This window comes from Brassica rapa, chromosome A09 (assembly GCF_000309985.2).
Source record: "Brassica rapa cultivar Chiifu-401-42 chromosome A09, CAAS_Brap_v3.01, whole genome shotgun sequence".
NCBI classification, from domain to species: domain Eukaryota; kingdom Viridiplantae; phylum Streptophyta; class Magnoliopsida; order Brassicales; family Brassicaceae; genus Brassica; species Brassica rapa.
Genome location: NC_024803.2, coordinates 40,895,885 through 40,920,770, shown reverse-complemented (window position 1 = coordinate 40,920,770; position 24,886 = coordinate 40,895,885). Strand labels below are relative to the sequence as shown.

General features: G+C 37.0%; 7 protein-coding genes across 8 annotated transcripts; 3 read left to right on the top strand and 4 right to left on the bottom strand.

The window, feature by feature from the left end:
* The first annotated feature begins 1,424 nt into the window (after nt 1-1,424).
* Nucleotides 1,425-2,788, top strand: LOC103842731 (probable aquaporin TIP3-2). The gene is made up of 3 exons (XM_009119392.3): nt 1,425-1,600; nt 1,863-2,128; nt 2,215-2,788. The coding sequence occupies exons 1-3, from the start codon at nt 1,459-1,461 to the stop codon at nt 2,608-2,610; spliced, it is 804 nt and encodes a 267-aa protein (XP_009117640.1). The 5' UTR covers nt 1,425-1,458; the 3' UTR covers nt 2,611-2,788.
* On the bottom strand, nt 2,755-6,642 carry LOC103842732. The gene is made up of 7 exons (XM_009119393.3): nt 5,931-6,642; nt 5,553-5,794; nt 4,502-5,147; nt 4,102-4,426; nt 3,911-4,005; nt 3,627-3,821; nt 2,755-3,556 (listed from the first exon to the last, which is right to left on the bottom strand). Exons 1-7 carry the CDS (start codon nt 6,120-6,122, stop codon nt 2,891-2,893), a joined length of 2,361 nt encoding a protein of 786 aa, XP_009117641.1. The 5' UTR covers nt 6,123-6,642; the 3' UTR covers nt 2,755-2,890.
* A 227-nt stretch (nt 6,643-6,869) lies between these two features.
* LOC103842730 (basic transcription factor 3) lies at nt 6,870-8,805 on the bottom strand. Its single transcript, XM_009119391.3, has 6 exons — nt 8,681-8,805; nt 7,812-7,879; nt 7,590-7,738; nt 7,445-7,501; nt 7,310-7,348; nt 6,870-7,219 (listed from the first exon to the last, which is right to left on the bottom strand). Exons 2-6 carry the CDS (start codon nt 7,877-7,879, stop codon nt 7,038-7,040), a joined length of 495 nt encoding a protein of 164 aa, XP_009117639.1. The 5' UTR covers nt 8,681-8,805; the 3' UTR covers nt 6,870-7,037.
* A 185-nt stretch (nt 8,806-8,990) lies between these two features.
* Nucleotides 8,991-15,026, top strand: LOC103842728 (transcription factor MYB52-like). Its single transcript, XM_009119389.3, has 3 exons — nt 8,991-13,765; nt 13,903-14,319; nt 14,663-15,026. The coding sequence occupies exons 1-3, from the start codon at nt 13,648-13,650 to the stop codon at nt 14,869-14,871; spliced, it is 744 nt and encodes a 247-aa protein (XP_009117637.1). The 5' UTR covers nt 8,991-13,647; the 3' UTR covers nt 14,872-15,026.
* LOC103842786 (glutathione S-transferase T3-like) lies at nt 11,165-11,626 on the top strand. Its single transcript, XM_009119448.1, has one exon. It carries the CDS (start codon nt 11,165-11,167, stop codon nt 11,624-11,626), a length of 462 nt encoding a protein of 153 aa, XP_009117696.1.
* Nucleotides 15,027-16,217: 1,191 nt separating the features above from the next.
* LOC103842727 (threonine--tRNA ligase, mitochondrial 1-like) lies at nt 16,218-19,797 on the bottom strand. 2 transcript variants are annotated; one of them, XM_009119387.3, is made up of 13 exons: nt 18,965-19,797; nt 18,779-18,875; nt 18,606-18,692; nt 18,423-18,507; nt 18,133-18,227; nt 17,843-17,875; nt 17,665-17,751; nt 17,491-17,586; nt 17,314-17,406; nt 16,929-17,210; nt 16,753-16,824; nt 16,587-16,658; nt 16,218-16,498 (listed from the first exon to the last, which is right to left on the bottom strand). In XM_009119387.3, exons 1-13 carry the CDS (start codon nt 19,063-19,065, stop codon nt 16,388-16,390), a joined length of 1,311 nt encoding a protein of 436 aa, XP_009117635.1. In that variant the 5' UTR covers nt 19,066-19,797; the 3' UTR covers nt 16,218-16,387. The 2 variants fall into 2 exon arrangements, with proteins under 2 accessions (XP_009117635.1, XP_009117636.1); XM_009119388.3 differs by having other exon boundaries at nt 17,494-17,586.
* Nucleotides 19,798-20,050: 253 nt separating this feature from the next.
* Nucleotides 20,051-24,252, bottom strand: LOC103842726 (nuclear poly(A) polymerase 1). The gene is made up of 12 exons (XM_009119386.3): nt 23,624-24,252; nt 23,469-23,546; nt 23,267-23,374; nt 22,767-22,829; nt 22,522-22,683; nt 22,249-22,362; nt 22,098-22,160; nt 21,687-22,016; nt 21,442-21,606; nt 20,524-21,360; nt 20,381-20,448; nt 20,051-20,291 (listed from the first exon to the last, which is right to left on the bottom strand). The coding sequence occupies exons 1-12, from the start codon at nt 23,726-23,728 to the stop codon at nt 20,252-20,254; spliced, it is 2,133 nt and encodes a 710-aa protein (XP_009117634.1). The 5' UTR covers nt 23,729-24,252; the 3' UTR covers nt 20,051-20,251.
* Between the last annotated feature and the right edge of the window lie 634 nt (nt 24,253-24,886).

The window sequence follows — 24,886 nt, the reverse complement described above, 5'->3', positions numbered from 1 at the left end:
AGAAGATATGACAGCACAACCGTCTTTGAACCCTCTTAAAGCCCAGGTATGGAGTATCAAGGCACCTTCAAAGATAAAGGTTTTCATTTGGAAAACGCTTTCTGGAGCACTTGCAGTTAATGATAGTCTGATTGCACGAGGAATGAGATGTGATAATATCTGTCAGATTTGTGGAATGGATGGTGAATCCATCAACCATGTTCTTTTCTCATGTTCTTTGGCTAGACAAATTTGGGCAACATCGGGCTTTCCTTCTCCTTTAGGGGGGTTTGATGATGTATCTGTGTTTGCCAATTTGAATTATGTGTTAAGGGTGTGGAATGATCAGCGATGGGATAATGAGATAACGAGAAGTTTTCCCTGGACGTTGTGGTACCTGTGGAAGAATCGAAACTCCCTTTTGTTTGAAGGCTTCTTACAGGAAGGGTATCAGATTTGTGGGAAAGCCAGAGAAGCTGCTGAGTTATGGTTCTTAGCTCAGGAATTGGAGGATAAAGAGAAAAGTGAATGGGGGGGTTAATGAGGGAGTTAGGGATATCGAGTGGAAAGCTCCACCAATGAGTTGTCTTAAATGTAATATTGGTGTGGGTTGGTCGAAAAAGACAAAAATAGCTGGGGTTTCTTGGGTCTTACGGGATCATTGTGGACTGGTGTTGCTACATAGTCGTCGTTCCTTTGGATCGGTGGAATCTAAGGATGAGGCGATCTTTTTGAGTGTTGTGTGGGCTATGGAAAGTTTAGTTAGCCATAGATATCTGAAGGTTCACTTTTCGTTTGAAGGAAGCTGTTTGGTGAATGCCATCAATAGGCCTAAGGCATGGCCTTCTTTCAACTTTAAAGTGAAAGTCATCAGATCGTTGCTTGATTATTTTTTGGATTGGAAGGTTTATCGTGAATCTTTTGAAGCTAATAGGGGATCTCGACTCATTGCAAGGAGTGCGATGAGAGATAAGTGGTTTCAATCTTATGTGTCTCGAGGTCAGCCCCGATGGCTTTCAAATGTGTTTAATAGGGATGCCTTAACTTGTAATAGTAGATTTCTTTAATTGTGTGTAAGATATTGTACTCTTCTCGTTTTTGGCTGTGTTAATGAAATATTCAGACAGAAAAAAAAAAAAATCATGTGACCTAATGTACCTGTCTCAAATAAAAAGACAAAATAAGTGAGGAGAAACCGGATCCAATATATTTAGAGACCTATGACTATCCATATGTCAGACATGCATAGACGTATAGTCACAACATGGATAATTCAAACACATAGACACTAGAGGATCAGGTAAGGTCGAGGAATGGATAGACACGAACAGGATCCACGTGCTAAGCTTCAGACACTCTCATATAACATCTGTCTCCAAATTACTTCCACTTTGCCTGCTTCTTTTAAGCGCTCTCTCTTTTCAACTCTTCTTTTCTTCTTTTATCAATCATCGAGGTTTGATCTTCTCAGGTTTATAAATGGCAACATATGCTAGAAGAACATACGGGTTCGGGAGAGCTGACGAGGCGTCTCATCCGGACTCCATTAGAGCCACTTTGGCCGAGTTTGTTTCCACTTTCGTCTTCGTCTTTGCTGGAGAAGGCTCCATCCTTGCTCTAGGTATACAAAATGAAACATTCGACCAAAAAAAACATTTTGAGCCAAATATTATTGCCATCTTTACTTGAACACGTTTTAACCAATATTCAGAGACGTATTTGTATAAACTTTAATGGATTTATCAAGATTCTTTTTGGTTTTGATAATTAAAAAGACTATAGGAACAAGAAAAATATATAATTCATTTGATAATTAATATTTTGGTTCGAACCATGCATCGTCATGCATTTGTGATTTGAACTATATATGTGTTATTGGACAGACAAGTTGTACTGGGACACTGCAGCTCACACGGGGACAGACACGCCGGGAGGGCTAGTATTGGTGGCGTTAGCTCATGCATTGGCCCTGTTTGCTGCTATTTCGGCGGCCATCAATGTCTCAGGTGGTCACGTGAACCCGGCCGTCACTTTTGCTGCTCTAGTAGGAGGCAGGCTCTCAGTGATCCGAGCTATCTACTATTGGATTGCTCAGCTTCTTGGTGCTATCCTCGCTTGTCTCTTGTTGAGGCTTGCCACTAATGGCTCGGTATCAGAACTTCCAACCAATCTCTATATTACTACTACACCTATATATATGATCGTCTAGGTTTTGATATGGTATCCGTCTTGCAGAGACCAATAGGTTTCCATGTAGCGTCTGGAGTGAGTGAGCTTCATGGGCTATTGATGGAGATCATCCTTACGTTTGCCTTGGTTTACGTCTTCTACTCAACTGTAATCGACCCAAAGAGAGGGAGTATTGGGATCATAGCGCCGTTAGCCATAGGGCTTATAGTCGGGGCAAACATGTTGGTAGGAGGACCATTCGAAGGCGCATCAATGAATCCGGCTAGAGCCTTTGGTCCATCATTAGTGGGATGGAGATGGCATAACCACTGGATCTATTGGGTTGGGCCCTTCATTGGCGGTGCACTCGCCGCACTTATCTATGAGTACATGATCATACCGAGCGTGAACGAACCTCCTCGCCACAGTACACACCAACCATTGGCTCCAGAAGATTACTAGACCGGACCAAGCTACATGTGGAAGGTTCTCTCTTTGTATCAATAATCTCTGTTTTGCTTGTGTTGTTTGTCTCTTTGTTTTTTTTTATATGTATAATTGAGTCAAGAACAGTACCTGTTTTCTTGTAATTTACCAAAATAAAAATAAAGGATCAAAAAATGGAGGCATTAATGGTTTTCTCTCAAGGAGCTGTACATGTAAAACAATGCCTTACTTCCTCTGTTTCTATAAATTAGCTTTATGTATATGAAACCTGCAAAAAGCGTACTCCTTCTCTATGTTAAGAAGGTCCTCTCATCTTTTCAACAATCTGTCTACTCTTTTCCTCCATGTGACGCCTCTTCTCCTCCAACTTCTCACCCATTTTCTTCCCAAGACCCAGCATCCTTGCTCTCCTTCCCAGTTTCTTCCCGCTTGAATCATCTTCATCGCTTGAACGTATTGACCTAGATGGTGACTGAGCAGCAGTCATCTCTCCGGTCCTGTCTCTTAAGTTTGTATATTGCTTTTCACTGCTGCTCGGTCGCAGTAATGGAGTTTTCAGTTCTTCCCGGGATTTGTCACTTGATAATGTAAATGTTGTGGATGATCTTGACAATGGCGTAGACATGGCCTCTGCTTCAGTATTCGGTTTCTGGATGGCACTGGCAGCTTCCTGCACTTGTTCAGACTGAGCACAGGAGGAAGATGCTTCAGGAATAATCGGCTTCTGAGTGGTGTTTGCAGTCTTCTGCATTTGCTCGGAGTGAACAGAGGAGGAACAAGTGGGTGGCTTGTCGGATTTAGATTTCGCTTCTGTTGCATGTGAGCTATTGTGATCGCTTTCTTGATTCATCCACATGAATGGAGCGGCGTTGCGTTGAACCCAGTCATCTTTTTCAGCAATCATCCAAGGAATCGTTAGGCTTTCACAGTTTGGAAGAACCACTGTTTCTCTTATTGCACTCTGTAGAATCATAATGTTAGCTCATTCTGTAAGCTCAAAGAGAAGAGACCCCTAAAGGTGGAAGGTGTACCTTAAACCGGTTGATCAAGAACATAGCAACATGGCTGTTGGTGATTTTGTGTTCCCCAACAGAAGACGCGAGATCGAATTCTACATCGGGCATGCTCGTGAATCCAAACCATAATTGATCAGAAGGAGGCTGCTTCAGGTGTACCCTCAGTGTCCCTCGAAGAGAAGACACCCGTATTGACAAAGAGATAGGCACCTGAAATTAAGAAACAAGAGACAATCTAACAAATCCAACTAGCAAAAAAAAAAGTTGTCTTGTAGACATTTGAAAAAAGGAGAATCAACCTGGGAAACTTGTTCAGCAATGTTTTTAATAATAGACTTCCACCTAGATACACCATTTGGAGATGTCTTCGTTCCTTTTGATCCCTTGGATTCATCTGCAACCAACAAGAAAAATGGTAAGAACAGTCGTAGTCTCTAGCAAGAACTCTCACTGCATTAATCCGTATTATACAGTAAAACATTGAACTAGCCTGTTTTGTTGGATCCACCATTTTGTACTAATTGCCTTTCAAAATCTTCAACACCTCCAACAGGGTTTGGTGGGACTTCCCCTGGCTGCAACCTTGTATCAGTTATACCTTTTTGCAGATCAACCTCACGTATGTCAACCCGTGTTTCAACGTCAATCATCGCTTCACCAGAGTATTCAATATCTAGTTCGAACGCCCATACACCACTCATCTCCATTGGAAGAACCCGAGTACCGTGTATATGAGGTGGGAGGTTTCCAGTGTCGACATCGGAGCAGATTAACTCGCCTATGTAGCTTGGAGTCCTCATGTTGGATAACACTCTCTGTTTAAAACACAAAGATACATCTTTGTTTGGTTAAAGAAATCAATTCATCTCATAATCATGGATAGTGCAGACCTGGATTCGTGCTTGCACTGAGCTCGTCACTCCTGTTTTCCGTTTGAGATCGAAAAACAGCCTAGAGATCAGCAAGTTCCACGCCAACGTTCCTTCATCCATGTCAAACTTCTCTTCAGAGTCTCCATCTGAAACCCCAGAAATTTGACTGCTGCTATGACTCACAGAACGTGAAAAGACAGGCACATCAGATTCATCAGCGCTATAATCTCCTGTCTTCCTTCCTGAACCGCTCCTCCCTGAGCTACTTCCGTGTTGCGAGTCTTGGTAAGAACGCACAGAGTTTTTCCTATCTTCCCGATGCGATCGCTTCCTTGAAAACCTCTTCAAGAACAAACGAACCTTTGAAGAACCACCACCATCAGTTCTGTTCCCTTTGTCAAACGTCTCAAAGCTAAACCCAGCGGATGGTTTCATAAACGAATGATACGCAACATTGAGAGACGTGACGTAGCTACGAAACTCTTGTTGCAGTTTAGTAGAGTACCAAATAAACCTTTCCGGAGAATCGCAAGCAGCTAGACGAAGAGCTTTGCACCAAGATTCCTTCTCCCACGAAGTCTCGAGATAGATGTAAAACACCTTGTTTCCCTTGTATAACTCTGAAGAGATCTTGCTTTCAACTTTTATAGGAAACCTTTTCGCCCTAAGAAATTCAAAAACAACAATGAAACTTCATATATTCAAGGACCTGATTCTAACAAAGCTTCACAATTCAAACAACTATATAAGTTACCACAAGAACAATGAAGCTTCATATATTCAAGGACCTGTTCTACCAAAGTTTCACAATTCAAACTGCTAAATAAGATACCATAAGAACAATGAAGCTTCATATATTCAAGGACCTGATTCCACCAAAGTCTCACAATTCAGAAAGCTAAATAAGATGCCATAAGAGCAATGAAGCTTTCATCTACCAAAGTCTCACTATACAGAAAGCTAAATAAGATACCATAAGAACAATGAAACTTCATATATTCAAGGACCTGATCCTACCAAAAATTTCACAACTCAAAACTGCTACACGGTTATAGATAAGAGCTGATACCATTTTCTTGTAGGGAGATGATTGCCAGAAACAGCTTCAATAGAGCAGCATTTCAAAGAAACCATCGTGGGAGTGCTATCAGAACCAGCATCTGACAAGAGCAGCTTGTGATCTTTGATCCTAGCGAACTTGCGAAGAGGATGAACCTCCAAGAAATCTCTCTTCTTCTTGTGCTCCTTTGGTACCTTCTCCTTTCCCCAGTTCTTAACACCTTCATCCACCTCCAGAATCCAAACCATTCCCTGTCATTTCATCACCAAACATCTCAAACTTTGAGAAACTCTCCGAAAATGTTAAAGACTTCAACAATCAATCAACCCATTCAATCAAAACTAGCCCTAGAATTCGATTTCTGAAGGATAATTGAGATCGATTCACCTGTTTGTTGAGAGAGAACTCGTTGGGAGGATTGACGATATCATCGGTGGATGGATCAGAGGCGGGTTTGGAATCTCTCTTCCGGTTCAAGCGTTTCACGAGATACATCAATCCGGCAGCTTCGGCGGCCAAGATGGCGACGATTCCGAGGAAAACTCCGGAGAGGAAGACGAAACCAACGAACGAGAACATCTTCTTCTCGCTGCTTCAATGCGGGGGAAGGTTTCTTGTGGAGGAATCAAAAGGAGATTCGTGGCGTCGTGGTTGGTTGTTCATGTCAGTTATACGAGGACCAAGGAAACAGAGGAGAGAGAGAGAGATAGATACAAGTTAAACTAATGTTTAATTAATTATATTAATTAAGTTTCATACTATAGATTCAAAAATAGAAATTAGCTTAGTAATCAAAAATAAATATTTTAAAATTCCCCACCAGGTTCTTTTAAAAATTAAACTTTCATAAGGAATATAGATCATTTCAAATTTAAGGTGCAAAAAAATAGTGAAATTATATGATTTAAACTTGATTGTATTATAAAATTGGAAAAACTTGCTCACTTTTTTTTTGGTGGCAAGGTTCTCCAAGAAAATAGTTTTCGGAAATTTTTGCATATGAAGGTACGCATGGGAAATAAATGTGAAGCAATCAGATACGTGTCTGTTTTGTGTGTTGTTTCATCATGTTCTCTTGCAGCTCCTTCAAGAGCCAACCCAAGAACCGTATTAACTGGTGTTTCAGAAGATATAATGCATGCATACTCATTATTTTCACACGTTAAAATGGTAACCAAACTTGCAAAAACCCTTTTTGATGCAGCAGATATTGTTATCCTGAATCGAGATATAAAGCTTTGTATATACTGTAACGACTTGCTATCTCTATAACGAGATGAAAGTTCCGAGTAAACCATATCTAAGGAGATAGAGAACCTCATCAAAGGGCTTGAGAACATCAATCAATTGGATAAAAACCTTAAATAATTATCTGAGAACGAACAATCTGGTCGGAAAAACTACAAAAACGGATCGAGCGAACAAACATTTATAAAAAGATATTTAATAATCAAAGTGCGGTTTCTCAAGTTGTTGTGATTTCGCTCTTTTTCTCTAAGAAGAAGCAGCAGCAGCTACTTTCTCTTCAGCAGCAGCTTCGAATGTCTCACCAGCTACAAGATCTGGGACATCATCGTCATCATCCTCTTGCACAGTTGCTGAGGCATTCCCATCAACAGGGGCTTGATTCTTAAACTGCTCTGCTAACTTCCTCAGATTGTCCATGTTGTCTGGTCCTGAAACAGATACATATTTTAAGGATCTTTGATTTGGGGTTGGTTGGGGGAAGAACATGTAACATGTTTATAAATCACATGGAAACATACCAAGTTGGCTGAGAATCTGAGGAAGGATATCTTCCAATTCTACAGGAAATCAACAAAAGCAACAAGTTCTATATTAATAAGGTTAAGATGAAACAAAGATGAAGTAAATAGATTTTAAGCTTATCAGATGCATACTCTTGGTCTGAGGAGAACCGCTAACAACCCATGTGTTTGCAGCAACTGAAGCTTGAACTGTAGTTAAGTAGGAGACACAAAATGATCATCAATAACATGAAAAAAGGTTTGCAAGAAACAAAATGGTAAATCAAGAAATATTTACCCTTGGGGTTGGTGAACTGAATAACAACATCATCCTTAAAGATGTTAACTTCTTCAATAGCTGGAATGGAATTAACTCCAATCCTCTTGAGGGTGCTTTGGAGCTTCTTGTCATCAGTTGTATTGGTCTTGTGCACAGCCTTCTTCTTCCTACAGCCAAATATCAAATGGTTCATATAAACATAAACCATAAGTAAAATGAAGAAAAAGACAAACTTTTTACCTTCTGACTGTACCCTTTCCGCCAGTGCGGACGGTGTTAGCCATCTTCATCAACTTCTCCCGATTCATCTGTGTATACACCATGAGAGTCAATATAACCTTGTATATTGCTATTAAAACTATATATTATACAACCACAAGTAGGGCTGGGTATTGATACTTGTTACTCGGTCATGCTACTTGACTCATACTCGGCTTGAAAAAAAGTTAAGTACTTGACGTTGTCAAGTAATAAGTCTGCAATTCTATTACTTGCAAGTACAAGTCAAGTCTAATACTCAAGTAATACTCGGCTTGTTACTTTTTGATTACTTGTTATTGGTTCTAAAATTATGTATTACCCATTAAAATACTTGTTTTACTACTGATATTGTAATAAAAATGAAAAAATATATTAATTTCTAGGTATTTGATTTAATATGTGTTTATTTCAAATGAGTCATATACACGCAGCAAAACAAATGACTTAATAACAAGTATTTAAAATATAGATAAGTACTTGACTAGCTAAGTACCTGATCGAATCAAGTACAAGTACAAGCCAAAAACTCTAGTACTTGCACAAGGCAAGTCAAGTAGCGGGTACGGCAAAAAACCTAAGTACTCAGCTTGCTTCTAGGCCTAACCACAAGAGCTTTAATTTTATACAAGAAATCAATGAGAACATAATCAATAAGTACAAAACAGACCGCCAAAAAATTTAAACTCAGATGCGTGAGCTAACGGATACTATTGAGATTAGCCTAGGAATCAATTAGGTTACTCTCTTTTCGATCAAAATATACAGAAGTTGCAGACCAGTAAATAAACACCGACACAACTAATGTAAAATCAATGAAAGAGGCAACGTAACTAGGGTGGTGGATTTACCTTGAGAATTGATGATTAGGGTTCAGTGTTCTTCGATGAGTGGAAGGAGATAAGTGAAGAGAGACAGGGGGCGGCGCAGAGAGGGTTTTGCGTTTTAACTATATGCTATGCTATTGGGAGCCAACCTCTTCTTTTAATCCAACGGTTGACATCGTACCGGTCTACAAAGAAGCATCGATCTCTACCGTTGGATCGTGTAGGCTCGATTTAAATCATGGCCCAGTCATTTCCCTCATCTATAGGCCTAAAATAAGATAGGCGTTCTCATTTAATGGGCTCTCTTGTGAAATTATCAAATAACCAACCCGTTAGCTTAATCGTTTCTCAAGTTTCAAAATCGATGATTTTATATCAATTACCGCCTTTTTGAAAGGCTTTTCTTTTTCTGTTTCCTTTTGATTGGAGTTCAAATGTGCAATGAAGCTACGTTCTGGATATCACTGATGAAAATGAATTGCAAGCTCATTGATTATCTCCTTGGTTTTGCCTTTTGCTTTCTGATAAACATACTCGTTTCAAACCTATAACGGTTTAGTGTAACCATAGGTATAGTTATGAAATATGGTAAGAGTTTGGAAGCCAGTTTATTTTTTTTAATATGGTAAGAGTGTATCGACTTCCTTCCCAACTAACTCTGCCTATTTTCCTACTAAAATTCACCAGTAATTAATTTTGGTTTTCTTCGTCCACACGTGCAAGTGAGCTCTAAAACAAGTTGATTATGATTTACCTAGGATTTAATATATTTCCAATCAATCCTTAAAAACAACCTATAAACAGTTTTGCAAGCAATCCCAAGGAAAGTTTAAAGTACAATATATATCACCATTTCAGGTTTTCAACTTTTTCCCAGCTCTTCTTTATCACTCTGGGACATAGAGAACAAATAAAAAAAGGATGTGTGGGACATAAGTTGAAAATAGAAACCGTGATGAATACAAATTTCATGTTCTAAGTATTTTTTTATAAAAGTATTAGACCATACGCAACGCAGGTTGTTAAGTAATTCTTAGCGCAAATCCTTAGGGAAATTTGGAATAAAAACGATTATTAAATTAGGTTAAGTTAAGAAAGAATCCTTACCTAAGGATTTTTTGGCTTTGGTCCTAGATGAGCTGGCAACACCTGATTGGTGCGAAGAAGCGTTGTGTTTCGTATAGCGAAACAAACTTTCATTTACGCGTCTCGATCTGAAAAAAAAAACCTCTACATCTCTCCAGGCGAAGGCAAAGGCGATTCGTCGATCCGCGTCGTCGAAGGTAAATCCGACCGTTTAAACTCATTATTTTTTCTTATGGGGTTGATGCATGTTGATTTCATCAGTTTTTAGGGATCCGATTGTGAGATTTGAATAGCTTTCGGCCTTGAAATCGAATTGGGGATTTAATTCGAATTAGGGTTTCCATATGGGTTTGCTTTTCTCTTCTTTTCGATAAGCTTCTTCGTTGTTTCGTCGCGATTACGGGTTCGGATTGGAGTGTAAATCGATTTAGGGTTTTATAAATCGATTTAGGGTTTTCTAATTTGGGGATTTTGATTCGGTTTTATTATTTTGTTCTTGTAGGTTCTAAATGGAGGAAGAACTGCGAGATATGAAAGCACACAAAGCATACTACAACATGCTTCATTTCGTTTCAGAAGCCCAACAGGGAATTCCCAAGTTGTGCCCCTGTGGATCTATCACGAAGGAGTTCGTCGACGAAGAGGATTCATATGACTACCTCCCCGGGAAAAGATACTTCATCTGCAAAGATTACCAGGTTCGAAATGTTTTCTCTCTTTATACTCCTTATTGATTTGCTGTTTGATTAATCATTTAACGTTTTCGCAGAATGACGGAATGCATTTCAGGCAACCATGGGTTATGGGTGTGCAACAAGAGATTGAGAGGCTCAAACATCGCATGATGGAGCAGGAGAAGCTTCAGCTAGAGTGCGAGGCGCTTAAGGTTAGTTTATAAGTTAATGTTCAATCGTGTTTGTATAATCTTTTTAAAATATTGTTTGTTTTCTGTTATGTTTCTGCAGAACCAGGTTAAGATGCTTCTTCAGCGTGTGTCTGAACTTGAAAAAGTCTGCTGAGGTTAGTGTTTTGAAATGTGTCTCCTTGTAGTTTAATTTTGTAGTTTGAGAACAAAGTAGGATAGTGCCTGTGTCTCCTTGTAGCTTGAGTTCAAAGTAGGACAGTCTGTGGGTAACTTTGTTGAAACTAGGATCGTCCGTGTGTCTCCTTGCAGTTTAAAAACAAACTAGGATTGTACTGGTTAACGTTCTAGTTTGAAATTAAACTTAACTTCGTAGTTTAAATGCACACCAAACCACCATTAAATTGTTCCTTAACTACTTCTTTTAGTCTAAAACATTCATTAAATTGTCGTGAGCTGTTTTGATATGACAGTTTCCTACTAGGCTTCAATGCTGTTAATGTAGAATCCTTTATTTAATCCTCTGTGTTTCTACTAGAGAAACACAGACTTCTTCTTCAATGGCAAATAACAATGGTTATGTTAACTTATTAGCGAGCCAAGGATCAATTGACCTTGGCTCATCACAACCTTTTTTCTTTACCGGTCAAAGTAGTGATGAGTCTAGTGTCAAAGAGAGGAGAAAGTGGACACCGAAGGAGGATTTAATCCTCATAGGTGCGTGGCTCAACACCAGCAAAGACCCAATAGTGAGCAACGAACAAAAAGCTGGTGCCTTCTGGAAGAGAATTGTAGAGTACTACAATTCTAGTCCTCTCCTGGTTGGGACTATCCCACGAGAACTTGGGCAATGCAAGCAAAGATGGGCTCGGATCAACGATTTGGTATGTAAGTTTGCTGGCTGCTACGACATGGCACTGAGGGAGCAGACAAGCGGGCAAAATGACAACGATGTGATGAAGTCTGCCTTGGATATCTTCCACATTGACCAGAACCAGAAGTTCAACTTGGAAATGATTTAATCGAAAATATTTGGAACAAGTTTGGTGATGATGAAGATGTATAATTATTGTATGTTTACTTTTAATCATTGAATAAAAAAAAATTTAAAATTAAATTTTTTTAAAAATTTAATAATTTAAAATTACTAAGGACCTCATTTTGAGTAACACCATTGGACATACATTTTAGACTCAAATCCTTAACTATTCAAAAAGCAAAAAAAACTACTATTATAATCCTAAGGACTCTAATGGTGGGTAACACCATTGGAGTTGCTCTTAGTCTCTTTAATTTAACATTTTACCAAAACAAAAAACATTAGTCTCTTTTAGAAGGCTAAGAGTACAACCGCCGTAGAAAAGAGATAAAGTAAGTAGTGATGTGCTTCGAGACCAAATGCCTGAGCAAATAAGATGCGACGACTTGTCGAATTTTTTTTTTTTTATAAAGTATAAATTGCCACTGATATATCAGTCAGTTAGCCAATTAATTAATCAAGACACACAGTCGTTTTAGGGTTTCCACGTTGATCCGATTTAAGCAAAGGAAACATTTGGTTAGGTTTGAAAGGTTAACAAAACATATATATTCATAAGATATTTTATGATTTTTTATACGTGACCTGCAATTAAACCTCAGGTCCCCAACAGCTTTACCAAACCATCTCCTTCCCACCAGTTTTCAATCTTTTTAAAAATTTGTTGATATCTTCGGAAGTTAGAAAAGCAGTTGTCTTGTAAACTGTAATAGTCCATTAGTTATACCAAAAGGCAGTACGGTAGGAATCTATTCATCAAGTTTGATATCCACAAATCCTGGAATAACAAAACGTTCCATTGTCCCATGTTTTGGCCAACTATATTGTCTTTAATATGTAAGATGAATTTAATAACTAAGCTGAAAAATATTTCCACGTGCGATATACATCTGTGGTATGTACATGATTACTTTTTTTATATAGTTTCATAATGCGTTTAAGTTTTTCTTCAACTCTTACAAATTATAATCTTAAAAAAAAACAATAACATGTTTTCCCTTTAATAGTGTATCTTAGACTAATGAAGTATTTTTCGATATAAATACAAAATTTTACATATATAAGCAAGCAATATACATTTTCGTAGGAAAAGCAAATATTCATAGTTTTTAACCTTTTTGTAATTAACTTTCTTTTTTTCTGATAAGGACATAGTTTTTTAACATCTGAAACGTAATGTATATTCGGTGCGTGAATTGTAGTACGTACCTCCCATCTTGAATCATATGTTCTAGAAGTTGTCCATATATGTAAAGCTGTGGAGTATAAATTATTGCATACCTATACGGTTATATGATTATATATGCGTATAGTATTGCTGAAGAGTGTACAACGTAATTGAAGTATATATTGATTCTTTCTCAAAAAAAGAAGAACTATATATTGGTGGCTGAAGTAGAGGGTTTAGGTTAGAAAAAAAATATTTAAAAGTAGACGTTTTTTTTTTGCTAAAATTTGGGTTTAAAAGTAGACGTTGAAAGTTTAACGAAGGTTCACCCCACCAAGCAATCTCTGATCCCCTCTGTGTTATCTCATTTTCTCATTTTTGTTTGTTTGTTTGTTTGTGTTTTATTAATTATTCATCAACTAAAAAAGTCCAACATAAACGAAAATCTGTAATGGAAAATATTTATAAGAAATATAATATTATAAGAAAAAAGATGTGGAAAGTGTTCCAAAAAAAGATGTGGAAAATTAATAAGAACAAAAGGTAGATTACTTAAAAGGAGTGTGTTTGGTTAGGGAAGACGTTGGCATCAGTCACCGGTGAAAACGTCTCTCCAAACTCCTAACGAAACTTATAATATTCATTATTTTCCATTCTCCATATAATATATATGTGTGTATGTATGGTGCTGTTGCTCTTCAGCTTTCTTCTTGTTCCTACATACCCATCTTCTCTCACCTACATCAAACCTAGGGTTTCTTATACCAATTCTATACATCTATATATATATATTCATCTATCATTAACATAAGATCACAGATTCACAGAGATTCAAAATGATGTGTAGTCGAGGACATTGGAGACCTGCAGAGGATGAGAAGCTTCGAGAACTCGTTGAACAGTTTGGTCCTCATAATTGGAACGCCATAGCTCAGAAGCTCTCTGGTCGATCTGGTAACAATCATTTACTCTCTCTCTTTTTTTTTAACAAAAAATCATTTAATATAATTTCTTATAGATTAGGCTTTCATATAATAATATTATTATGTTCGTTCAGGTTGTTTTTATTTACTTATTATTTGATTTTTCAGGTAAAAGTTGTAGATTAAGATGGTTTAATCAGTTGGATCCTAGAATTAACCGAAACCCTTTCACGGAGGATGAAGAAGAAAGGCTTCTAGCTTCTCATCGGATCCATGGAAACAGATGGTCCGTGATCGCAAGATTTTTCCCCGGTCGAACCGATAACGCTGTTAAAAACCATTGGCACGTCATCATGGCTCGTCGTGGCCGAGAACTGTCCAAGCTACGTCCACGTGGTCTCGGCCATGATGGCACCACGGCTGCGACGATTGGTTATGACGGCTGCGATAAAAAGAGAAGATTGGCAACCGCAAGCACTATCAGTTATCCTCACCAGTTCTCTCATATTAGTCATTTTCAGCTCCTCAAAGAGTTCTTGACCGGAAAGATCGGGTTATGCAATAATACTACTCCAATCAACGAAGGTAATAAAATTAATATGGCTTAAACTTGGGTGTTTATGTAGATAGATAGATGCATATATAAACAAACATGTGCACTTCCTTCATAACCATTAGATAAATTGCAGTTAATGGTGCAAAAGATTAAAAAAATCATTTTTTTTTAGTTTATATGGATTATAATTCATGTTTTTCAGCATATATTGATTTAATTTGGATTATCAAACTTGTAAAGAATTCTTAAATAGTTTTTGAAATCAAACATGATAAGTAAACATGCATATATGCATATGCTTGCTTGTGTGTACAATTATATAATTGTAAGATATCTAAAAATTAACGATATGATCATCGTTGATTTGGTCAGGAGCGATAAACCAAACCAAAAGACCGATTGAGTTCTACGATTTTCTCCAAGTCAAGTCGGATTCAAAGAAACCCGAAGTGATAGACAATTCAAGAAAATACGAAGAAGAAGATGGTGTTTCTGAACACAGCCACAATCACAACGAGAATTGTGTTCCCTTTATCGACTTTTTGTCTGTTGGAAACTCTGCCTCTCAGAGTTTATGTTAATCCGTACTATAAGGTAGATCATCTGTTAATGACATGTAAAGCTTACTAATCAGTTAGAGCTCTTGTTTGAGCCAAATGTTAACTAAGACAGCCCAACTTTTCTTGTACATCAAATCTAAGATTGTTTATTTATATATGTTTGGTTTCATTACGAATCAGTTAGAGCTCATTAAGAGGTTTTATTGTTAACATAAAGCACCATGTTACCAATGATGAAGAAAATGCATCACCAAATGAATTTCTCTATTGAACTTATGATTTCATTGGCAGACTATTTTGACTCGGATAACTTGTGATGATGAATGAAGCTCTGATCTTTTACGTAACTAGATGTAAAGAAAAACATTTTAAAAAAAAAATATTTTTTACAAGGTTTAGTTTAGCTTCTTTAATTGTGAAGTATAATAAGTTAATAACGGAAAGACGAAATCAAGGTTGGAGTATAGATATGATTAAGTTGGGAGTGGTTATCAGCCACCAAGAAATATATATCCAAAGTAGCAAAAATCTAGCTTTGTTTTATTATAATTCGTTTTATTTAGGTGGAGATGAAGAACACACATCTTGACACGACTTATAACCATACTTCTACAGTTCTGCTTTCGAAATAGATTAGTTTATATTAGTTTAATTAGAAAGTTTTTCTTCCACTTTGTTTTTCTGAAATTGATGTCATTATGATTGCTAGGATTTCCTCGTTGAGTTAACTAAGTATGTCACTTTTTTGTTTAAGACAATACGAAAGAACAACCCAAAGGATAAATACATAATTTTAATGAAAGATAATCAAGTGCAAACGTTGATTATTGTACAAAGATGTTGAAATCAATCAAATTTGGATAAGATTAAGAGACCCGCTAGGACATGTATAATTTCTTGATTAGATGTGTATATTACCTCACAGGAGATAATACATTTTATGGTGGTGAAAAGTCGATCACTCTGAGACGGATCTACTTTTCAAAGAATAATTAATTTAACATAATTTTAACTTTGTTCTATGAAAATATAAGAGCCTCCGGATCAAAAAATTCTAATCATTAAAAAGTGAACACTTTGAGATAACATATGAAATAACTGTAGTTTGTAGTCCAATTAGCTTATGAGAGGAAAAAGAGAATGATACACTCATTTAAAATACTGCTCTTACTCATATTGATGATTCAGTTTAAAAAAAAAACATTGAAATATTAATTTTTTATTTATTTATTGAGAGACAATGTAAGTTTTTCCTGATGATGATGCTCTAATAATTTTTAAAGGAAACCATAAATCTTCCACGAAAAAAAACATGGAATAAAAAATTATCCTAAGAAAAAAATTGAACATAAACAACAGAATCACAATATGAAATACCATCCCGAATATTACTCTTTTAAATAGAAGTTTTTAAAGGTTTTATAATGCGATAATATCCATAATTTATAGAGGTTTCCACTGAAAAGACATAAACCAATATGAAAACCAATAAAGAAACACATGATCAACAAACTAATAAGTTTTAGCCCATTGAATTTCAAAGAAATTTGACAATCCTGAGCTTGAACACATCCAGCAGAGCGTCAACGCTCATCATTGGGACTTTTGAACGGTCTGAACAGCTGGAGTCTCTGAGCAGAGCAGTCACCTGGACACAAAATATTTAATGTTTAAGAGAGGCTTGATCGATGCTCACACAATCTCATATATAGGAATGAGTATTACTGAGCTATAACCTGTCTCGTCGCAACTTCTTCATCACCCACAACTAGTATGTAGTTGTACTGCGCGATCTCAGCTTCTCCCACCTATAAAATAATTCAAAACATCACTCAAAATATGCATGTATACAGAAAATAAATATACAATTGTTTATGTGTTCAGGGACCTTGTAAAAGTTACCTTCTCACTGATGTTTCTGTCTGTTGTGTCAACATCAACATGGTACCCAGCTTCATGAATCTGTCTTCTCACCTGTTTGAATAATTACAAACGAATTTTTTTTTAAAAGGCGGAGATAAGACTCTCCAAGTAACTGCAAGTGCTCATAAGGAGGAGTGCAGTCAAGACTGTAAAACCTCTTCTGCGTAGGAACGATGATTCTCATTGTTTGATGAAGAGCAAACTATGACCTGCCTTGGACTAATCCAGAAAGGCCATTTTCCTTTGTAATGGTTTAACAATATGGCAAGCATACGCTCAAAAGATCCCAACACCGTTCTATGTATCATAACAGGTCTCACCCCTTTCTCCTTATCCTCAGTTCCCAACACCTTACTATGTATCATAACATTTTCCTTTTTTTCCTCATCTGAGGGTGAGTACCGAAGTTTGAAGTGATCAGGTAGTTGAAAATCGAGCTGATATGAGCAACAACAACAAACGTTACACTAAATAACCTACCAAGATAAATCCAGCAAGCAAAAAAAGGTTAAAACTTAAATAATTTGGGAGCTGCTTAACCTGTATACTAGCACACTGGAACTTCCTTTTCATTGCATCAGACAATGTTATGTCTATCTTTGGGCCACAAAATGCACCCTCTCCCCTGTTCACCTGCAGAATTCATCAATCTTTATTAGAGCAAATGCATACTCTGTGACTAATAAGCTTGGAGTAGAAGTATCAGAAGTGGTTTACTACAATGAATGGCTTTCCAAATTCTTGTAGTGCTTCTACAAGATCATTTTCAGATTCCTCCCATCTTTGCAAATCTTTAGTGTTTTCCTCTGGCCTCTGAAACTTGGATAGCATGCAATGATCAATATCACACAAAGTGTATCAAATGTGGTAGAAGAAATCATAATATCCTACCGTTAAGAGCTTTAGCTGATAGGTAAAGCCAAATTTTGTGTAAACATAGTCAACAAAATCCAATACATCTTTGACTTCCTTTTTAACCTGCACATAGTCATAGACAGAATACTTCTAATGAAAAATTGGGAAAATATAAAAATCCAACGTTGCTGGATTAAAAAAACAAATAGCAAACCTGTTCCTTTGTACAGAATATGTGTGCATCATCCTGAAAATAAATGCAACATGCAAAGGGGTATAAAGTAAGTGGTGGACTCTTAACTTCACCATGTCTCTAATGTTAATGCTAGAGTGCAAGAATTTTTTTTCTGATCTAGCTCTACTCCTAGAAAAGTTTAACTACTCCATGATCATTGTATGGCTCTTGATGTTGTTTTTCTCCAAGTTACTCTCACATAAACCTTAAAGTTTTTTTTTTTACATAAAATTTTAAACAGGAGAAGTCTATAAGGATGCAAAATATACCTGCTGGAACCGTCGGGTATGGGTCAAACCACTAAGAGCTTCACTTGCCTCATTGAGATGTAACACTCCAAACTCAGCCAGCCGAATGGGTAATTCTACATACCATACCATAAAGCTGGCGTCAGCAAAGATAAAAAGATAGATTTTACATTCTTATCATGAGTTAGATTTATAAAGAGAAAAGCATTAGTTCTCCATAATTTTCTTGTAGAAAAGTCACAAGGAACAAGGTTCATGTGTCTATATATAAAGAAACTAGATCAAACTGCAGTACAGGAACGGAACCAGACCTCTATAGGACCGAACTCTGTGTTCGAACATCAAGCAGTGACCAGGGCCATTGATAGATTTGAGCCCAAATTCTTGTTTATCAATCTGCACAAGAAACAACATAGAAAGTCATTTAAATTTCACCTATATAGCTAAAGTAACAAAGTCAAGAAGACTGCGTGAAGCTTTCGTTGCATTCTTACATCAAATGTAAACAGATTTTCCTTATAGCTTGCAGCATCTTTGGATGTTTCCCAGAGTTTCATGTTGTAAATATTCGGTGAAATAACCTGGAAAAATTCAAAACTTAGCAAACCCTAGTGCACACTGTAATCAAAGTATACTGAAAGAGTAAATATGACTAGTAAAGATAAACCTCTTCGTAACCCCTTTTCCAATATTCTTTCTTAATGAATTCAATCAACTTATTGTATACACGAGTGCCGTGTGGGAGGAGAAAGCAACTTCCAGGGCTGAAATATTTACATATATCATTAGTTTTTTTTGTCGTGGAACACAAGAAAGAGAGGAACTACTGTATTACAATAGCAGTGAAAAGAACCTCATTTTGTGACAAAGGAAAAGGTCATCTTGTTTCACTGATGAAGTATTCTGGATGACGACTGAGAGAGAAGGCTCATCCTCGGGATGATTATCCGCCATCGATGGAGGAGCACAGAAAGTGATGAAGCAGAGGAAGTCTAAGAGATCTTGTAGAACTCGAAATGACAGATGAAAGCAAATTCTCAAAGACAGGAGAGGTTTTCGTTTAATTTATGAACTTTTTGCGTAGAAAGAAACAAATCTGATAGATTTTAGTAATTTCTTTTATATTAATTAGGAGATTTTCCATTAGATGTAATGTAATGATGTAATGGTATAATATATTTATTGTATGTAAATACAGTTATTAATTTCATCATATAAATATATTATATAATTTAACAAAAAACAATTATAGAATAATATCCATTATATTTCAATTATAGAATATAATCTTTCATTATATTCTATTTCAATTATAGAATATAATCTAACAAAAACAGTGATAGAATATTTTATTATTTTTTAGAGCTAAAGAAAACTTTTATCTTTTATTGTCAAATAAAACTAATTTTCTAAAGAGAAATAACGCCTAAAAAGTTAGACAGGGACAAGAAACTAGCGAGTAGACAAAAGACAAAAAGAAACGCCTAAAAGAAAACGTGCATGTCAAGCTTCTGGAAATGACAGCAAATCTTTGTGGTAACAACAAAAAGGAGAAAAAACAATCCAATTTCTGTTGTCGTATTCTAGTGCCTAGTTTTGGGCTCCCAAAGTACCTAATCAGTTTCAAGTGGTGTCGTTGATTTGATTCAGAAATAGTATTGCTTAGACAGATTGAACTGTTTGGAGCTATAGTCAGTTGTAGCCAGCTTTGGTAGAGATTTTGTTTAGCAATCACAAGGGTTTACTTTGGTAGAGATTTTCTATTGTTAGTTTTTGTTTAGTGTGTGGGATTGATGAGCAGCAATAAACAAACTCAGAAATGAGAACTCTAGTTTGGTTAGAGAATGGAATCTTACCATCCTTTTGTCTATAGCTTGGTTAGAGTATGTTTCAAGTATTTAAGCCATTTGGCTCTTGCTGTACAGACCCGGAACTCAAGTATTTAGAACTTGTATTTTATGTTCTTATCCAAACGAGTTTTACATCGAACTCAAGTATTCAGAACTTGCTTTAGCATCTAAGAGACAAAGCATAATAATATTAAATCCTTCTTTTACATAAAGTAAGAAGCAGCCTTCAGTTTAACCACTCGAATTTGGATAAGCTCTGAGACTCTTGGCCATGTAGGGACGAACCATTATCACTTGCCGTTGGTTTTGCCTAGAGACGTGAAGTTCAATCTGCGAATAACCAGACAACAAAAAGCAAGCAAACGTTGTCAAATCCTATATGCAGATGCAAATGGAGTACAAGTATACAAACCACTTACTTGATTATGGGTTTTCGCTGTTGCACTGGAGCTCTATGCGTCACCTCAGGCTGCCGCATTGGAAGAACCTTTAAGAAACAAGAAAAATCAGACAAGAACAAAATCATGAGACTAGTTTAAGTATCGAAAGACAAATAAAGAACCTCGAGTTCTTCCAGTGCTTCATTAGAGAATGGTGAGCCATTTGAAGTAGTGGCCTCGAACGGAGGTATAGTTGCAGTAGCAGTGACTTGGTTTCCGAAGTCAAAGCTGCCTTCAAGCTCCTCTGTTTCTTCACTAGTAGGAGCTTGAGGAGTGGCTATCTTCTCTATTGGATGACTCTCTGGTGCATCCTCCTTATTGAAAACAACAACATTCTCTTGTGGATCCGTATTAATGGGATCGGATTTACCGTTTGTACAGCTATCTTTCATAGGACTAGAGCAAATGGATCCAACAGATGGATCCGGGCTCCCGCCTTCACCGTTCTCAGCAGGCACTGGAACAGCAACTTGTTTAGAGTTCCTTAACTGATCCGCGAGTGTCTCATCATCTCCCCGTTTTCTCTTCTTCTCATCTCCTGGACTGTTGGAACCAGCTTTACTTTCAGAACTCGCTTCATTTGTTGTTGTTGCAGTAGTAGTAGTAGCTGCACTTGCTGTAGAAGAAACTCTATGCTCTGCGCGGCGTTTGCTGTCCCATGTTCCTTTAGAGGCATGCGAAGGTCTAACTCCACCAGGAAACACAAAGCTCGGTAGACTTCTTCGCTTTATGTGGCTGACACTAATCTCCATCCCCGGAATCCACAACATGTAACCGTTTACAGTGTGTTTAAACTCCTCAACTGTTCTTCTGATATCAAACGGCTCGCCTTCGGCTGCTGGAACTCCTTGTTTACGCTGCAGACCCATGAAGTAAGAGCAGTGAAGCGGTCGGGATGCATCTTGAAAGTCATGTGGATGAGGGTGGCATTGAAGCATGTCATAAGTATGTCTCTCAATCTAAGAATACAATGTAAAATAATCAGTGATTCTATATACAGATTTTTATAAAATCAACAGAGAATAGACAAACAGTTTCACCTTCAGTGTGAGCTGTCTGAGACGAGACTCAACCCATCCTTTCCATTTTCTTAAATCATCAACATTTGCGGCAGAGATGTCGATCTGAAGATAGTTTTTATACGCTTCAAAGAATGCAAATGGCTCAAAGAGGGTATCCCAGTCAGCTTTGTTTGCTTCCATAGCCTGCAGGACATCAAAGGACTGTCATAAACCCCCACAATCTGCATAGAAGCAAGAACTATTCGGACTATCTTAATCTTTACCTCACATATATCTTTGCCTCTCTGAAACTCTCCTGTCATAATCCGCAACGTACTTGCAGAGACATTATAACTGGAGTTCATACAAGGATAAGCAGGAGTAATGATGGGCATCATGTGCAACCTGTCCTTTGGGTTTCTTCTAGGATCCCAAACTTGAAGACCGAGGGATCCTTCGTCCATAGAACAAAGAAGGACTGGATTCGGCCAGCGCCATTGGGTGTAGACTCTAAAGAACCGAGACGCTAACATATTTGGGAGAGCGTTAGGATACAGTTGACATATCCGAGCTACAAGCAATGCCCAGTTTATACCACCAAGAAATCCAGAGACCTAGCAATTGTCGGAAAAAGACTTTGACATAAGTAATATGAGAGTCACATAAATGGCATCGAGTGAAAGAATTCTTAATACATTAGAGTATACTCCACGTCGCTTGGCCCAAAACCGCATGCATCTTAATGTTGTCCTGAAATTCTGCTCAGAGATATAACATAGATTCAGACTAAGCAAATCATATGGATGTTATAAAGTTCTTAAGAGATGTCATCAGTAAGAACAAAACCTCAATGTTAGGAACCAGACGCAAGATCTGGTCAGTAACTCTACAACCGTTGAGACTCCGAACAGTTTGCTCATCAGCATTCTGTAGAATGGAATCCTGCGATATATCTACGTCCTGCACCATAAACATCAGGCAGGGAACACAATCAAGATTCTTCCAATCCATAAATAATGCATAAATAAAGTGAAACTATTTAACCGTAACTAGTAGGAACGAGATTAAACTGAGGAATATAATCCTAAACAATCACCTCTCTGCAAATTCCGATATTACCTTAGGTATAACCCATAGTGGAAGTTGTGCATAAAGGAGATCTATAGACACTCCATTAAGTTTGAATCCCATCAAGGGAACATGAGCATCAGGCACAGGGTGAAGCTCAGTTACTTCAGGCATTTCGGACAGCATCCTTTGTAGTTCACCAAAGAAATCACCCTATTGGCAATTTTAAAAAAAAGAAGAAGATTAAACTTGATACATGTTCGGGCCAACGTATAGATGCAAGAGGTTAAAAGTACTTCTCTAGTTGCATGTCTAGGCCCCACACATAAAGTGTCTATATCAGCACCAGGTCCATGTACCTATATGAGGAAGTAAAACAAACTGTTATAGGAACACTAGATATGCTAGAATAGTGGATGTTAGTCATGTTACAAGGAACAATCATCATCTGCAAGAGAATTCTCTAGGACACTGACTGTTTTAAGAAAAAAACAAAAATTCTTTCCAATAACCAATTGCAACCAGTATGTCCGACTTTTACCAACAATTGAAATGCCTGAAAAGCTCATACAGAGACGATACAAGTGATATAACATTGATCTCAATATGTTTGAATGACACAAAAGAGCATTTGAGACAAGTGATGCCACTTCCCACACAGGAAACTCTAAGACAACAGCAAACAAACACAAAGCTTTCACCAGTTCACAATGTCCTTTCCCTCTACACCGAAGTGTTGACAGTACAAAAGGAATGTGTAAAACAAAGTTAGTCTTGTATAGATCTTTATGGTTACCCCTAGCCGATAAGAACCGAAAGTAAATATCTCTGCATTCGCCTCATGAAGCAGCTGATCATTCAACCCTTTGGCGCGGCTGATTGTTTTTATCCATGTTTTCACAATCTGTACACAAATAAACAACGAAGACCTTACCGTGGATCTTTTACAAACATCAATCAAAAATCCATAAAACTTTTTTAAAAAAAGTAGTAAGAACCTGATCAAGTCTCCCTAGAACCTCCTCCCTTCTAACAGCTTCCTCCTTACTCTCGTACAATCCAACATCTTGCAAATACTGAACAACCAAAACATATTAGAAATCAACACGAAGCTAAGATACAATAAACACAAGCTTAAAGATATGAGCAAAACCTTCTCGAGCTCTCGTGTCTTGACCACATCAAGCTCCGTTGGTCCTCCCAAAGAGATAGGTTCTGTGATACCATACCTCTGCCCATTCTGCTGGACACTAGCCATCGATCTTTACCTACTTCTTTTCCTCTCTCTCTTTTTTTCCTAACTTTTCTTTTTTTTGCTCTCAATGTTTCAATTAGATTCTTCTACAAGCATAAAAATTCATCTTTTTTTTTCTCAACGGGGATAATTCGAATAATGTTAAGCTAAAAAAAAACAAAGACTCTGAGAAGATTACTATGGAGAAAAGTGTTGATCATACAGAAATACAAAAATCAAAAGGCTTTGCTGAATCAAAGAAAAAGCCAAAGCGAAACACTATGGAATCATACAAAACAGTAGCCAAGCTCTTGTCGGGAACAACCCTTAAAACCCTAATCCGAGAAACTGGTATTACAACGAATAGAATCTCGCATAAAGTCTCGTCCTTTTGAACACCCACGGCGATAGATGCAGACTGAATCCACCAATCGGAGATGAGATTCTCCAGTGAGAAGAAGAACAACGAGTTTCACCCCCTTCTCTCGCGTTGGGATTAGAGACGAAGAGCGAGTTCTATATTCCACGAGATATGAACCGTGTCTCTAAACCTGACCCGTTTTAAGATCCGACCCAGTATCTTAACTGGGCCTCGCTATTTATCCTCTTTTAAATATTCCCCGATTTTTAGACCAGACACGATTTTAGATCCGACCGTTTTCTAACTGCGGTTCACTATTTATTCTATTTAAATATTTTGTTTTTCTTCTTTTGGTCAACTTTGAGAATTAATTAGATACTCGATGTTTTGGAAGATTTGCGATGTTTCAATGATATTTTATGTTATTTTTAAGTTTATTAGAAATTGCGTAGCTAATTAGATATTATAATTATTTATGTAATTAGTTGAATGATTTTTAAATGGGCAATTGTTAATAATAGTATTTTTTGAGTTTTTTTTTTCAAAACTAGCAATATAAAAAAAATCACAAAAATGACATTCATTAAAGGGTAAAATATCCTTAATATCCTTATTTAAAATTAAATAAACAAACAAAAATAAATAAAAAATAATAATAAAATGAAAAAAAGAAAATTTTTTTATAGTTTCAGATTATATATTTTCAGATTCGAAATTTTTTATAATTTTTTTTGAAATTTTCTTTTTTCGAATTTTTTTTATATTTTTTCAAATTTTCTTTTTTTAATTCAAAAATACTTTTTGAAACTGTTTTTTAAATT

Coding starts and splice junctions, on each gene's coding strand:
- LOC103842731 (XM_009119392.3), top strand. CDS start 1,459: ATGGCAACATATGCTAGAAGAACATACGGGTTCGGGAGAGCTGACGAG. Junction 1,601..1,862: donor AGGCTCCATCCTTGCTCTAG/GTATACAAAATG, acceptor GTTATTGGACAG/ACAAGTTGTACTGGGACACT. Junction 2,129..2,214: donor GGCTTGCCACTAATGGCTCG/GTATCAGAACTT, acceptor TCCGTCTTGCAG/AGACCAATAGGTTTCCATGT.
- LOC103842728 (XM_009119389.3), top strand. CDS start 13,648: ATGATGTGTAGTCGAGGACATTGGAGACCTGCAGAGGATGAGAAGCTT. Junction 13,766..13,902: donor GAAGCTCTCTGGTCGATCTG/GTAACAATCATT, acceptor TTGATTTTTCAG/GTAAAAGTTGTAGATTAAGA. Junction 14,320..14,662: donor TACTACTCCAATCAACGAAG/GTAATAAAATTA, acceptor TGATTTGGTCAG/GAGCGATAAACCAAACCAAA.
- LOC103842727 (XM_009119387.3), bottom strand. CDS start 19,065: ATGGCGGATAATCATCCCGAGGATGAGCCTTCTCTCTCAGTCGTCATC. Junction 16,825..16,928: donor ATCGTTCCTACGCAGAAGAG/GTTTTACAGTCT, acceptor TTATTCAAACAG/GTGAGAAGACAGATTCATGA. Junction 16,659..16,752: donor ACAGAAACATCAGTGAGAAG/GTAACTTTTACA, acceptor ATTATTTTATAG/GTGGGAGAAGCTGAGATCGC.
- LOC103842732 (XM_009119393.3), bottom strand. CDS start 6,122: ATGTTCTCGTTCGTTGGTTTCGTCTTCCTCTCCGGAGTTTTCCTCGGA. Junction 5,795..5,930: donor AGTTCTCTCTCAACAAACAG/GTGAATCGATCT, acceptor ATGAAATGACAG/GGAATGGTTTGGATTCTGGA. Junction 4,427..4,501: donor CAGTGCAAGCACGAATCCAG/GTCTGCACTATC, acceptor TGTTTTAAACAG/AGAGTGTTATCCAACATGAG.
- LOC103842726 (XM_009119386.3), bottom strand. CDS start 23,728: ATGGCTAGTGTCCAGCAGAATGGGCAGAGGTATGGTATCACAGAACCT. Junction 22,161..22,248: donor GTCTGGTTCCTAACATTGAG/GTTTTGTTCTTA, acceptor ATCTCTGAGCAG/AATTTCAGGACAACATTAAG. Junction 20,449..20,523: donor AAGCACTGGAAGAACTCGAG/GTTCTTTATTTG, acceptor TGTTTCTTAAAG/GTTCTTCCAATGCGGCAGCC.
- LOC103842730 (XM_009119391.3), bottom strand. CDS start 7,879: ATGAATCGGGAGAAGTTGATGAAGATGGCTAACACCGTCCGCACTGGC. Junction 7,502..7,589: donor TCAGTTCACCAACCCCAAGG/GTAAATATTTCT, acceptor ACTTAACTACAG/TTCAAGCTTCAGTTGCTGCA. Junction 7,349..7,444: donor CGGTTCTCCTCAGACCAAGA/GTATGCATCTGA, acceptor GATTTCCTGTAG/AATTGGAAGATATCCTTCCT.
- LOC103842786 (XM_009119448.1), top strand. CDS start 11,165: ATGGCAAATAACAATGGTTATGTTAACTTATTAGCGAGCCAAGGATCA.